Genomic DNA, 15,265 nt, shown 5'->3' on the forward strand with positions numbered 1-15,265 from the left:
TTTCTCTCCAAAGCAATTCAACTTTCATAGGCAAAGCTACTGACATACCAGAAGAACCACTTCCTACTTATTTGGAAACAGACATGTGTACCTCCAGATATTTTATGCTTGTTTCAGAAAAACTGATCTGTTTATGTGTGAATAGACATTTTTTTTATGATGGCATATATTTATGAAGACCACTTGTATGAAGAGGCCATAAGATATTCAGTACTAGGATTACTTCTTGAAAAAGCAGCTTTCACAATCATTATCACAGGTACGTTTTTCAGCACATTCATGAAACAAAGCAGTATGCTAACACAGAACCAATTCTTTAAAGAATGGAATTCTGTAACTTCGTACATCTAAAGTGTAGTGAGCTTCATTTCCCTAATTCACATGGTCTTTCTATGTTCTGATAGTAAATAAGAAATGTATTTAGTACTATGTACAATGTAGGTCTGTACTAAGTACTAAGAAGAAACAGAGATGAAAGATATGGCACCTGCTTTCAAAGACACCAATCTACAAGTGATAACATGTGTTTTTAAATATATGGAATATTTGTATCCCAGCAAAATCAGCTGCAAAATAAAATCATTTTATTGATATGTTTTCATTGACTCCTATTTATAATGTAGGAGATAGATTCTAGGGCTTGTTAGGTTGAAAGGAGTCATATACGATAAGCAGAGTTGGGAGTAACAAAAACCGAGTTAAATGAACAGCAGGTATCAGAGTCTATTTTAGAATAAGGGTCAGTTTCATCAGTGAAATATTGTGAAGTAAATATTGTCTGTTTAAAACTTGGAAATTAACTGGTTTGTGATCATTTTTAAAATCACACCAAAAAGGAGTTTAGCTATAAAATTCAGCAACACCAATCTTTTTCCCCTGCAAAGTTAAACAGATATATGGTTATGAAAAGGATGTTAGCTTGCTAAAATAACTATCCTGTTTTAATTTGAATTGGTTCTTTTAAAAAATTTAGTTGACATGCATCTTAAATCATTCTCATTCTGCCACATTATAAAGACATAAACAAACTAGCGCACATACAGGAGGGTGGAGGACTACTGAACATGTCATACAAAGATTAAGGGAACAATGATAACTATTTTCAATTGATAAAAAAAATCTAACATATGGAAGAGATCACTTTTTTTACTCATCCCCAGGATGGAACTAGAAGCAGCGGGCGAAAGGGTCAAAGATGCAGCTTCTGGTTTGATCTAAGAAAAAACTTCCTAATTAGAGAAATTCAAAAGTGAAATAGGCACTTTGATATAGGTATTTCCCATCACTAAAGGTCTTCAAGTGAATGCTGAACAACTGTTTGTCAGAAGTGAAATGGGAGTCCTTTTCAAGTACAGTTTGGATTAGATAGCTTCTGAGTTCCTTTACAAATCTGAGAGTCAATGTTTCTATAAATCAGGCTATTCTTTACATAAATAGAAGGGTGAGAAACAGGGAAAGCTTTCACAACCATAGGCTTGCAAATGTTGAGAATTAAGTAAGTATCAAATAACAGTTAACAAAATTTAATTTAGATTTTAGTGGGTAAAATACATTACTGGCAGTTCAAAATGTTCTCTGAATGCATTCAAAACCTACTAAAAATGCTAATAGTTATCAAAAGCAAATTATTTCCACATAGTCATCCCAAAAACGATTTAATGAGGCCATAATAATTATAAATTAAATAAATCTACCAAATTTTTTAAAAGTCTTTGAGAGAGGCACTAAAAAGAAAAAGAATAAGGAAGATAATAAGCATATACAACATGAAATATGATAAAGTTCTAATCCAAATTTTTTCATTGTTTCCGCTTTGTTGAACTAAATTTAAAAGAGCTTCTCTTCTTTTGCAAAGGGCTAAAGGAAAAAGAACTAACAATTTCTAATATACTAACTACATTCCTTTCATCTTAGGCTTAAGACTTTTTAATGGCAGTAATCTAATTTAAGAGGTGGGAGAGACTTTTGAAATTTGTTACTTAAAACTATAAAGGTCTATTTTTTATCTCAGGAGACATTTATGATACATACTACTCAATATATAATTTTATAGTTAAATTAATTCCAATTTATTTAAAACTATTTCACAAAACATATCAATTACTAAATGACCAGAAAAGAATAAATCAATTAAAATATTTTCTTACCACTTTTATAACACAAGGGGCATCTCTGCCAACCGACTTTGAAGAATTAGTATCAGCTGTTAAAAAAAATTAAATATATCATATCAGAATAAAAGGTATAACCTTTAATAGAAGATGCTATTAACAGATACACATTAAGGTCTATATAACTTTATCCCTCTTTCAAAATCAAATACTTCAAGATGCTTATTCCAAATCTTAAATTCTCTTCTCCTGTCAACTACAGAAATTTTAGGAAAAGTCTCTGTCATTTTATTTCTTATAGAAATAGCCTTCGAAAGAGTAATAATAATAATAGTAAGACTACCCATATGACATATAAGCAAACACTTTCCATCATTTAAGAAGTAACAGTCCAAAGAAGACTGTATCATTCACTCTCCACACCAAAGAGGGAGCTTTTTAGTCCCAAAGATGGTTGAAATGGACAGATGGGAGAGGTCTGAGCTCCTTAAGGCATAGCCCCAGGAAACATGTCACTTAGATAGTGTTTAAGTGATGAAGAAAACATGGTCAGATTTTAAAAAACAAAACACACACACACACACACACACACACACACACAAAGGATTTAGTTTATAAAAGACAGACAATATGAAGTTGAAATACTTGCACAAAGTGATAATACAAACTTGGCTGAGGGAGAGGGGCATGAGAAAAAAGTACCCAAGAATGAATTTTGTAGAATCATATCTCCCCCTCCAGGCTCATTAACTAAGGTTGAAGAAATGTTTATCTAGAACTGACTCTAGATTTCTAAAATATTTCATAGTACGTCTAAACATTAAAATATTTTACATCCTTTCAGATGACAAATATTACAAAAGAGCTAGCATGAACAGAGGTCACCTGATGTGACAAAGGTAACAAACTAGGAAAAGTACAACCTCCTAACTTTCAGTTTACTGATTTGACTCTACTCAGGCCAATATTACCTAAATAAAATTGAAAGGGGCAATACTATCTTTAGAGTAGGGCTTTCTAACCTGGGGTCCAGGAGGGTTTTTTTTTTTCATATTTTGATAACTGTAGTTCAATATAATTGGTCTCCTTTGTAATTCAATGTACATTATGCATTTGAAAGCATTATTCTGAGAAGTCCACACACACTTCACCTTACTTACAATGGGGTCCATGACAAAAAACAGGAACCCCTGCTTCAGAGCAAATATCCTCTTGCAGGAGACATATCATTTATCCTAACCCTTGTGAAGACAATTAAAGCAAATCTACCTGGCTGATATGTCTTTGTCCTCATTAAACCTTCATATGGAATCAAGTTGTTGAAAATTCTTCTTGAATCATGTTCCTCTTTCAAAGAGCTAGATAGATCAACTGGGGGTATCTTTGCCCCCTTCAAAGCAGACACAAAATTGGTAACTACTAAGTTGATTAGGGGAAAATCAGACATTTCTTATATGAAGGTACTAATCAAGTTCTTAAAGTCTGTAGAAAATTCAGATTATGTTAAGAGGAAAATCAGGAAGAGAAATATCCTACCATGCCCATTAGGGACCTATATTCCTAATCCTTTTCTCAGCCAAACTCCTTGAAAAAGCCATCTGCACTTACTGCCTTCACTTCTCTCCTTTCAACTCTTTTCTTAACCCTCTGCAATCCAGCTTCTGAATCCATCACTCATCTGAAACTGCTCACTAGATTCAACCATTACCACTAGCTATACTTTTATACCTCTCCTCCATTTCTTCCCCGATTAAATAAAAGCTTTTTGAGGTTAGGGATTGTTTCAATTTTGTCTTCTTATCTTTAGAGTTTAGCAGAGTGCTTAGAATACAGTCTCTTTTTTTATATTAATTTATTGATAGTTTTCAACATTCACTTTCATAAGCTTTTGAGTTTTAAATTTTCTCCTCTTCCCTCCCCAAAATGGCGTGCAATCTGATATAGGCTCTACATATACATTCCTATTAAACATATTTTCACATTAGTCATGTCGTAAAGAAGAATTAGAACCAATAGGAGGAACCACAAGAAAGAAGAAACAAAACAAAACAGAAGAGAAGAGGGGAAAAAAGCATATAGTATGCTTCAATCTGCATTCCAACTCCATAGTTCTTTCTCTGGATATGGAAAGCATTTTCCATCATGAGACTTTTGGAGGCTTCCTAGATCCTTGCATTGCTGAGAAGAGCTAAGTCTATCAAAGTTAATAATCGCACAATGTGGCTGTCACTGTGAACAATGTTCTTCTGGTTCTGCTCACTTCACTCAGCATCAGTCCATGTAAGTCTTTCCAGGTTTTTCTGAAGTCCACCTGCTCATCATTTCTTATATTACAATAGTAGTTCATTACATTAATATACTACAACTTGTTCAATCACTCTCCAATTGATGGGCATCCCCTCAATTTCCAATTCTTTGCCACCACAGAAACAGCTGCTATAAATATTTTTGTATATGTGGGTCCTTTTCCCATTTGTATGATGTCTTTGGGATGCAGCCCTAGAAGTGCTTTATTCTGGGTCAAAGGGTATGCACATTTTTATAGCCCTTTGGGCACAGTTCCAAATTGCTCTCCAAAATGGTTGGATCAGTTCACAACTCCACCAACAATGCATTAACGTTCCAATTTTCCCACATCTTCTCCAACATTTATCATTTTCCTGTTTTGTCATGTAACCCAATCTGATAGGTGTGATGTAGTACCTCAGAGTTGTTTTGATTTGTATTTCTCCAAACAACAGTGATTTAGAGCATTTTTCCATATGACTATAGATAGCTTTAATTTCTTCATCTGAAAACTGCCCACCATTTACCATTTATCATTTATTTTGGGAATGACTTATATATAGTCTCTTAGTAAATGCTTGTTGACTGACTTGCACTACCTACCTCATTGGCTGTGAGGAAAGCATTTTGTGTACAAAAAGAAGTATTAATGTCATTATTACTACCAAATACCCTTGGTAAAGCAGACAATATTTGAAGCAATCGGATTAAGAACATTTTAAAAAAAGTTTTTAATCCGCAGAGTCCAAGGGTTCCACAAGAGGTCTCTTCAGGATCCTTAAAAAACATTAGACCATCTCCACACTTCACTGCTTTTAATTATATCACTTCTTTGTTTTCTTTATATGATACCAATCATACTGTAAGATTATGTTTACCCTGAAGTCACTGATCTCACAGACGACAAAATAGCACAGAAAAACTTTTATATCTCAATGAATTAAACAGTCTCCACTGTAGAGACACCTATTTCAATGTAAACTCACAGTTGTTTGCCATATTCTGTAACGGCTCCACTTTCTGGAATACCAATTGATAAGGAAAAAAATTATTTAGGATGTGTATGTATGTGTACCTATGTATGCATGCATATGTACAAACATACACACATATTTATATATTTGAGACCATAAACTTACCAAGATATATGCATCCAAAACCACCTTGGCCAATGGGTTGTCCTACTTTCCATTCCTTTTTGGTCAGGTCAATTAAAACTTCCCCTACTGAAAACTGTTCTGCTAGCCTTCTCCGTGCTGGACCTTTTTTTGCAGATTGTGATGTTTTCACACGAGGCATTTTCACTAAAAGACAAAACAAAGTCTGTTAAATTATCTTTTAATCGTCTAAATGGGCTCAAATTCATTCTCTTAGTAAATGTTTCCAGGCAACAAAATGTGTTGTTAAAGAAAGTTTCTACTATCCCTAAGATTTCAAAATGGAAGTTATTTAATACTGGATTACAATACTAGCTTGGAACCTAGATAGTTCAGTTTTAGGCCCTAGAAGAAAAACACAACTAAAACAATCGATCTATTCAGTTACTTTCAAGAAAATAGGTAATAATGATGTTTTTAATTCATTCATATTTATCTCTATTAATTCAATATTTTATGCACTGTAGTATGATAATCTTTTATTAGTTAAAATTGTTGCTTTTGGCAAAATAGTCTGTAAACAACTAACAGCAATACAATAAAGTTTTACAAAGGAAAAGATATCTGTGACTAAGTATATATCTTGATATATACTTAGAATATATACTTTGAATTTAAAAAAAAAAAGAATTACAAAAACAATTCTATGCTGTGAACTGATCACAATGGAGATGCATAAAAAAACTGTGGCAATTCATTTCTTTTCATGAATAAAAAAAATGGTCATGCCACACTTTCTTAATGTTTCCTGTCTTTTTTTTAAAGATAATTTCATTTTTTTAACACTGAAGTTCAGCTCAGAATCCAGTTAGTGTGGTTTTATGGTGTACTAGAAAGATATTAGATTAGTAAGTTGAGAAAGCAGCTCTAGTTCTGGGTCTACACTAATTAAGTATGGGACCTAGAAAAAACCCTGAAATTCACAAAAGACTGAAAATTATCAAGAAATCCCATAAGGAACTATAGTTAGTGACACCTCTCACCACAAAACTACAACCAGGCCAAAGTCCACAGACAATATGAAAAGGGGTCCTTGCAATCACATCAAGGAACAATATGACCAGAGGTAAGACATGTATAGCATAGAAGATTCTTTATCCTGAGACAACAAGAGTAGAGGAAGAAAATACCAGTTTCTGGGAATAACAGCAAGTAGCTTGGTGCCTTAGTATGATTGTAACAACTCAAGCCTCTTGATACCCCTAATATTCTATGCTGAGATGCCAGAGAGTCATAAAGATTCAGTACTATGAATAGCAAAGATCTAAAGATCTAGGCTGGAGGCTGGGGAGTCAAATTCTGAGAGGTCAAGGTCAGTACTAGCATCAAGGAGACTGAGTGAGACCAAGAAATGCTTAACAGGGGCAGCAAGGTGGCACAGTGGATAGAGCATGGACCCTGGAGTCAGAAGGACCTGAGTTCAAATTTGACCTCAGATACTTGACACTAGCTGTGTTACCCTGGGCAAGTCACTTAACCCCATTGCCTAGCCCAAAAGAAGAGAAAAGAAAAGAAAAGAAAGAGAAGAGAAGAGAAGAGAAGAGAAGAGAAGAGAAGAGAAGAGAAGAGAAGAGAAGAGAAGAGAAGAGAAGAGAAGAGAAGAGAAGAAAAGAAAAGAAAAGAAAAGAAAAGAAAAGAAAAGAAAAGAAAAGAAAAGAAAAGAAAAGGAAAGGAAAGGAAAGGAAAGGAAAGGAAAGAAAAGAAAAGAAAAGAAAAGAAAAGCCTACCAACCCACCCAAAAGTGCAATAGGGGTGGAACCTAGCTGTGACACAAAGCTTCAGTTCAGGAACTAAAGAGATGATTGAAACCAAAAATAAAAATGTCAGATATTTTTCTGTTTGATAGATTTTGCTAAATTGTTTTCTCAACCTTTTTTTCACTTTGTTTTTTAAATTCTTTTTTAAAAGAGATGGACTTCAAAAAAAATTTTTTAATTTAAAAAATTAATTAAAAAAAGAGATGGATTTCTGGAATGGAAAGCAGAAATATGCAGAATTGCAAAAGGAAATGCAATCATTGCAAAAAATAAAGGATATAAAAAGTTTTTTAAGATATCAGTAAAAAATATTTACGTATATGAAAGGTGTCATTTGAACCAAGATCTCCCTGGTTTTGAGGTCAGCACTCTACTATGTAACACTACCTCTCATGACAAACGTAACTCAAATTTTAAAAGAAAATTATTAGAGAGAAATTATAATAAGGTATTTTACCTCTATTTTGAAAAGTTCTATGCTATAAACTTTTGAATGTTAATAAAGGAAAATATTAATGCACTGCAGCTATAGCAATATTGCTGTTACAGAATAATTAAAAAGTAATATACATCCAATGGGACCAGCATGTTGTGTGTCTTCATGTGTTTTTATTTTTTATTTTTAGTGAAAGAGAAACATCTAAAATAAATGCAAATGATTATATTTCCCTTAAAAAATAGAACAGACATATTAGTGAAGTAACTTGAATTGCCTAATCTCTTAAAAATTTATTTTTCATCAAATAACCACTTTAGGTACCGTCTACAACATAATTTTGTTAAACTTCCTTTTAAAAATTTTTTTTGTACTGATTATCTTTAAAAATTTTTTGTATCCCTTCTTTTTCCCATTGCCTACATTTCGTTCTGCATCCCTCCATCTCCCCACTTCCCTATCCCAGAAGGTCATTTCTTTAAAAAAAAAAAAAGAATTTTAAAAATGAAGAAAAGATTAAAAAGATGAGAAAATTTAGCAAACCAATCAAAAAAAAAAAGAATGTAACATTATATGCAGTGTTCACCTCCGCAAAGAAGTTGGGGTTAGATGTCTTAGCCTCTTTTTGGGGGCCAAGCTTGTTTGCAATTTTGTAACAATTTTCAGTTGTTTACTGTTGTTCTTTCCATTTACATTGTTATAGTGATTGTACATAAAGTTTTTCTAGCTTTGCTTACTTTGCATCATTTCAGGTAAGTCTTTCCATGTTTCTCTTTATTCATAAAATCCATTTCTTCTAGTACACTATCATTTTCTATTCACATTCACTTGTACATATTGGTGGTATGACATTGGGTGAGTCACTCAACCATTCAGTACTACAAGCAATTCTCTAAGATTTTTAATGGCAGAGAAGGTGTTGGTCTGCACTGGTAGAAGAGTTTCCTTACCAATGAGTTCCTGTTATTCTAGTGAAATCATAGGTCCGGTCCCTATGCTGATCTTACATTTCCAAACAGGAATGGGAGGTTCAACACTCAGAAAATGTTAAATAGCTTTTAAACCAAATACTTCAAAACAATGTAATAGTTTACCTTAAAATAAAATACAGATTTCATATATCGAAGTTGATACATTTATGTCCTATGCTGCACTACCTCATCAAATTTTCAAGAATCACTCTCCTGACTGACTAATAGGAATTCATTGTAAGTTAAGGCATTTTCAAATTACTTTAAAATGTTTTTTGTCTTCTCTAGAACTCAGCAAAGTGATTAGAATATCTTTTGTATTTTTCTGGAATTTCCTGCCAAAGGAATGACAGGAATACTTGAGTTTTATATGAAACAATTCTAATTTTCTACTCAATTTCTGGTCTACAACATAAGCCCTATGTTTTTTAACTATAAATTTTTCTTCTCTAAATTAAGCTGTTTGTCTTTGTTTTCAGTTTTCGTCATGTAGCCAGATAATTGAAATTGATTGTTGTGATTAATGATGGTTTGGAACAACTTTATTTCTTTCCTAAAATAGTCCTAAAGAATGACTGTCGTCTCTTGTCACTCTGCTGAATATTTAAATCACTGGTGCTTTTAAAAGTAACAATCAGCATAATATAAAAACTAGGAAAGGGGTGTGTTTGTCAAAGAATATGTCCAGTAACAAAGTCACTGTCACCTTTGAAACGATTACTGAGAGTAGATAAGTTCCAGTTATCTTTTTTTATTACTGAATATGCTCAGTTCTGTGTTCAACACATAGTTGACCCTCATCCAACCCTGATTCATCTGTACCTATTCCATGGCCATGCCCTCAACTTTTTTTTTTCTTTTTTTTTTTCTTCTGAAAGTCCTCTATATCACTGAATGACCATTTTCCCCTGAAGGATTATACTCAAGTTTTGCTGGGTAGGTGACTCTTGGTTGTAATCCTATCTCCTTTGCCCTCTGGAATATTATATTCCATGCCCCAAGGTCCTTTAATGTAGAAGTTGCTAAATCTTGTGTTATACTGATTGTGTTTCCACAGTACTTGAACTGTTTCCTTCTGGCAGCTTGTAATATTTTCTCCTTGACCTGGGAACTCTGGAATTTGGCTATAATATTCCTAGGAGTTTTCCTTTGGGGATCTCTTTCAGGAGGAGATCTGTGGATTCTTTCAATTTCTATTTTGCCCTCTGGTTCTAATACCATCAGGGCAGTTTTCCTTGATAATTTCTTGAAAGATGATGTCTAGACTCTTTTTTTGATCATGGCTTTCAGATAGTCCAATAATTTTTAAATTCTCTCTCATGGATCTATTTTCCAGGTCAGTTGTTTTTCCAATGAGATATTTCACATTGTTTTCTGATTTTTCATTCTTTTGGATTTGTTTTACAGTGTCTTGACTTCTCATAAAGTCACTAGCTTCCAACTGCTCTATTCTAATTTTTAAGGAAGTATTTTTTCAGTAATCTTTTGGACTTCCTTTTCCATTTGGCCAATTTTTCTTTTTAGGGCATTTTTCCTCATTGGCTTTTTGGACCTCTTTTGCCATTTGGGTTAGGCTATTTTTTAAAGTGTTATTTTCTTCAGTATTTTTTTGGGTCTCCTTTAGCAAGCTGTTGACTTGTTTTTCATGATTTTCTTGCATCACTCTCATTTCTCTTCCCAGTTTTTCCTCTACTTCCCTTACTTGCTTCTCAAAATCCCTTTTGAGCTCTTCCAAGGCCTGGGACTGATTCATATTTTTCTTGGAGGCTTTGGATGTAGGAGCTTTGACTTTGTTGTCTTCTTCTGGTTGTATATTTTGATCTTCTTTTTCACCAAAGTAAGATAATATAGTCTGACTCTTTTTGTGCTGCTTGCTCATGATCCCAGCCAATTACTTGAGTTTTAAACTCTTTGTTAAGGTAAGAGTCTGCTTCCAATGTGGAGAATGTACTGTCCCAAGCTTCGGGGGTTTGTACAGCTGTTTTCAGAAATACTTGTAGGGACCTGTAAATTTTCAGTTCTTCCAAGGTGGTATGACAAGGGGCGAGGTGTTTACTCCTTTCCTGGCCTGTGACCACAAGTATTCCTTTCTGTCCTGTAACTGTGAGGAGGGGCTCCTCTCCATAGCCACTACAAGCTCCACCACTCCAGCATTCCTCGTCACCCCAGCACTGTCACCCAGAACTGTGACCCAGATCCACACACGGGCAAAGCAAGAGATTCCTGCCTCAGCACTGGCAAAGAGATCCCTGCAGTCCCTCTCTGATTAGCCACTGGATTCCCCCTCAGTCTGTGGGCCAGAAGCTCGGGAAGCAGCTGCCCCACCCAGGGCCACGCTCTTGGGGAATGGAGCTGAGACCCCACCTTCCTGTCTCAGCACCGTAGAAACAGACTTTTCCCACTGACCTTCTAAGTTGTCTTTGGCATTCGTGGATTGAGAAGTCTGGAAACCTCCACAGCTGCCCCCCAATTGAGTCCTCTGAGGCCTGCTAGAGGTTTGCTGCGGCGCCGTGCTGAGCTCCACTCCCAGCCCGGCACCATACACCTATCTGATCAATCATCCAGGTTGTCTTGGGCTGGAAATTTGTTTCACTCTGTCTTTTTGTAGGTTCTGCTGCTTCAGAATTTGTTTAGAGCCATTTGTTGTGAGTATTTGGAGGGGTATGGGGGAGAGCTCAAGCAAGTTACTGCTTTCACTCTGCCATCTTGGCTCTGCCTCTCCTCAACTTCTTAAGATCAGTTCCCAAAACTTCAGGATTAGAATTTCATTCATTCAGCCTTCAATCCTGCCATGCATATACATATGCACAAATGCACATACTCACATGCATACATGTATGCACGTGCACATGCACACACACACAAACACACACACACGCCACTTGAAAACAGCCCTGGGTGTAACACCACCAGCACCATCACAGCACTTCAAGGATCATCATATCAACATTTATCCCTCATGAAAATCAGCATCTGAATCTCTGAAACACCAGAAAGAGAAACACCCTATTTGTTAAAGGCTGCCAATCCCCAAGTGATTCAATAGGAAAAGCAATGGATTTAGAGTCAGAGGATTCTGGATGAAATATGGACACTATCATTCACATAATTCTTTAGACCTCAATTTCCTCATCTATAAAATGTCAGGGTTGGACCGTATAACCTCCCAGGTCACTTTGTAGCTGCAAATCTGTGATTCTGCAATCCTGTGACAATCTATGCAGATGTTTTTAACTCTTAAATTCCCTTTCTAGCTCTAAATCTATAGTCCTAAAACATCCTATGCATGTGCCCTACCCTCTCTCATGACCCTTGACCCCTTATTTTCATTGATATCCACTCTCAAAATAACTGCTAATTCTGCACTTTCTATGCCAATTCTGTCCCCAGATCATGATCACTAGATTTGGAGTCAAATGATCTGGAGTCAGATGCCAACTAGCTGTGTGATCTTGAGCAGGTCACCTAAGTTCTCTCGACCTCAGTTTCTTCATCTATAAATTGAAGAGTTTGTACTAGATGACTTCTAAATGTCCCTTCCATCTCTTAAATTCATAATTATCTTATTATTCTGGGTTCCTCCTCTGGACTCCTCTGACTCTGGGGGGGATTCTAGAACAGAATCTTCCAGTCTGCTGTCATAACTCTAAGCTCAGATCTATTTCCAGAATTCCCCCTCAGGAAATCTTCCGCTGGGTTAATGCAATTCTTAGCCCCTGAGGACTCCCTCCACACTCAAAACCAAAACAAAGGCAATTAGACTTAACTGTCAGAAACATAAAGTTGAAATGAGTCCTAAAGGACATCTAGTTCTATACATTCTTGAGAATTAATCCCCTTTACAATTTCCCTGAGAATTATTCAGCTTCTACTTAATGACCTCCAGGGATGGGGAAATCAGTATCCCCAAAGAGAAAATAAAGAGAGAAAAGGGTGCAGAAGGGGCAGGAAATATGTAGAGAGAGAATATGTGGAGTACTTCACACATATACACACAAACATGTGTGTGTACATGTATCATAAGATTCCTTGAAAGATGTAACAGATAATACTATTCAATCTTCTTAATATCAAATGAGGTAAAAAACATGCTTGCCAACAGTGACTGTATCAGTCATGGAGGATATATGGAATACTATGCAAATGGAAGAGGTATATAGATAGTAAGGTTTTCTAGGTTCTCCTGTCTGCAGATAACATAGGGCTGAGAGCTTCAAGCCCTGGAATATTGCAGTCTCCTAAATGAGTACCATAATCACTTAAAAGAATTTGGCCTAACCATCCAAACAGAAAAGTCAAGTGGATGAAGAATACCTATCATCCAGACTATGACATGAAGTTGGATCAATACATATATCTTACAGAAAAACTACCTACAGACAATGAGCTAAGTGAAAAACCAAACAGAAGAAGGAAGAGAATGGGCTGAATTATATTTGGGAAATTGAATGATGCTATTAATGACCTCAAACTTCTCCCTGAAGCAAAGGACTCATCTTTTAAATAACAATATTCTTCCAGTGGTGCTGTATAGTGGTGACAAGTCATATAATGCCACAGTTTCCAAAGAATTAAAGTTGCAGGCCACCTAATGAGCAATGGAGAGGCACATTTGGTCACAAACTAGCTCCAGCATATATACCCAACAAAAAAACTGCAATTAAATTATCAGCAAAGCGTAAAGCTGGGGAAATAAAAGTGAGCCAATAAGGTAGGGACAATACAGGATAACTAAGGTACAGCCAATATGTTCCCTAAGTACCCACATAACATCAAAAGATTTAGACGAAGGCCCCAGCACCACTGTTTGGAACTCCCTCCCTCCACAGAAGACTTATGGGATGATATGGACAAGAGCTTCATAGTATCATTAAATGGGTTACTACAAAGAGGTATACATGTGTATAAATGAGTTATATCAGCATCAGTAACATCACAGGTCTATCTCAAGTTGATACTGACATTCGAAATCAATAGTTCCTATCCCTCATATATACTTGTGATGTTATTACTTACAACAGGCAGAAAAAAAAAGATTTTCTTTCAATGAGCTTTTACTAAAAATATTCCTAGTAAAAATATCCAATAGGCAAAAGATCTATTATTATCTTCATCCCTATTTCTGTTGACAGCACCAATATATTTTCAGGCTCCCAGGTTTACAACCTCTGTGATACCTGATTATTCAGTCTCATTCATCCCACACATATCATAAGTTGCCAAATCTTGTCATTCCTACTTGTACATCCCTTCCAAATGTGACTTTTTCCCTCCACCCACAGTCACTCCAAGAGCTCAGGCCCTCATCACCCCTTGCAACAGCCTCGTCAAGGCAGCCCTGTCTTAAGTCTCTCCCCACTCCAAAGCTTCCTCCATATAGTTACCAGACTGATTTTCCTAAAGGACAATTCAGACCACGGAACTCCAGTCCCCCTTCTCAATAAACTTCAGTAGTCCATAATCTTTAGAATCAGATAGAATCCTCTGTTATTTAAAGTCCTTCTAAACTGGACATATAACACAATACTCTTCCTTTTCATGCCATTTTCTATTTTTCTGTTTTCATGACGTGGGGCCAATGGTGATGAGCCTCTTTGAATTCTGCTAAGCTAATCCTCAAAAGCAGATTCAGTCTGTTACCAGGACACATTCTGATCATTCTCAAATTTCTTCTTCTCTTACCTCTATCCTGAATGTCCATAACTTCAAACTTAAATTGCCTAAAAGCAAACTCTTCTTCTCTCCCTTGACCCCAAACAATCTCTTTCCTTCATACTTAGCTATTTCTGACAGTGATACTGCCATTCTGCCAATCCCACAGGTTCAAAATCCTGAGGTCATAATTGATTCTTCTTACTCTTCCCATACCTAATAATCTCTACATGCTACCAATTCTTCCTACATAACATTTCTCAAATCTGACTCACCTTTCTAGTCTCATTTCCATTACCCATGTTTGGTTGTTAATAAGTTCAACACAAACAAAAAATGTGACCTGCTAAAAAGTTAACAATCTCTTGTGGCACATTAATATAAGTGTACTGTAGATATGAAAGTAAACAATAATACCATTATACTCTGAAACAGATCAAACTAAAATACTGGATTCAATTCTGGGTAACAAAATTTAAGTAAGAAACTGCCAGACTCAAGTACATACAGAGAGGGGCAACTAAGATGGTAAGAGATTTCAAAATTATGTTACATAGAAAAGTTTAAAGAACTGGAAATGTTTAGCATAAAGAAGGCAGAGAAGTTTAATGAATGTCAGGGATCTTGAGGAAAGGAGTCTTAGGTTGGGTGACAAGAGTGCCTTAGGTGACACTGTGGTATAGTAGAAAATATAGGAATGTAAGAGTCAAAAAATATGGAGTCAAATCCCAACTCTGCCACTTACTACCTATGTGACCTTGGACTAACCATAACTTCTTTAAGCTTCAGTTTCCTCACCTATAAAATTAGAGAGTTACATAATATGGCCTCTGAGGTTCCTTCTAAACACAAATTTATAATCCTACAATCTCTTCCAACTCTTAATATTGAGTGA

The 15,265-nt window shown here is 35.6% G+C and overlaps 1 protein-coding gene across 5 annotated transcripts in view; it reads right to left on the bottom strand.

The window, feature by feature from the left end:
• The window catches only part of VRK1 (VRK serine/threonine kinase 1), a 173,710-nt gene that overhangs the window by 117,947 nt on the left and 40,498 nt on the right, over positions 1-15,265 (bottom strand). For 2 of the 5 annotated variants that reach the window (XM_021007345.2, XM_078150422.1), the window contains 2 exons: positions 5,537-5,701; positions 2,148-2,203 (listed from right to left, as the gene is read on the bottom strand). In XM_021007345.2, coding sequence (XP_020863004.1) covers positions 2,148-2,203; positions 5,537-5,696 — 216 coding nt within the window. In that variant the 5' untranslated portion in view covers positions 5,697-5,701. Of the gene's footprint in view, positions 1-2,147; positions 2,204-5,536; positions 5,702-14,400; positions 14,503-15,265 lie in introns of those variants that run through there. The other 3 variants (XM_021007344.2, XM_021007346.2, XM_021007347.2) reach the window with 3 other exon arrangements.

The sequence above is a fragment of the Phascolarctos cinereus genome, unplaced genomic scaffold (assembly GCF_003287225.1).
Source record: "Phascolarctos cinereus isolate Bilbo 61053 unplaced genomic scaffold, phaCin_HiC Scaffold_2;HRSCAF=192, whole genome shotgun sequence".
NCBI classification, from domain to species: Eukaryota; Metazoa; Chordata; class Mammalia; order Diprotodontia; family Phascolarctidae; genus Phascolarctos; species Phascolarctos cinereus.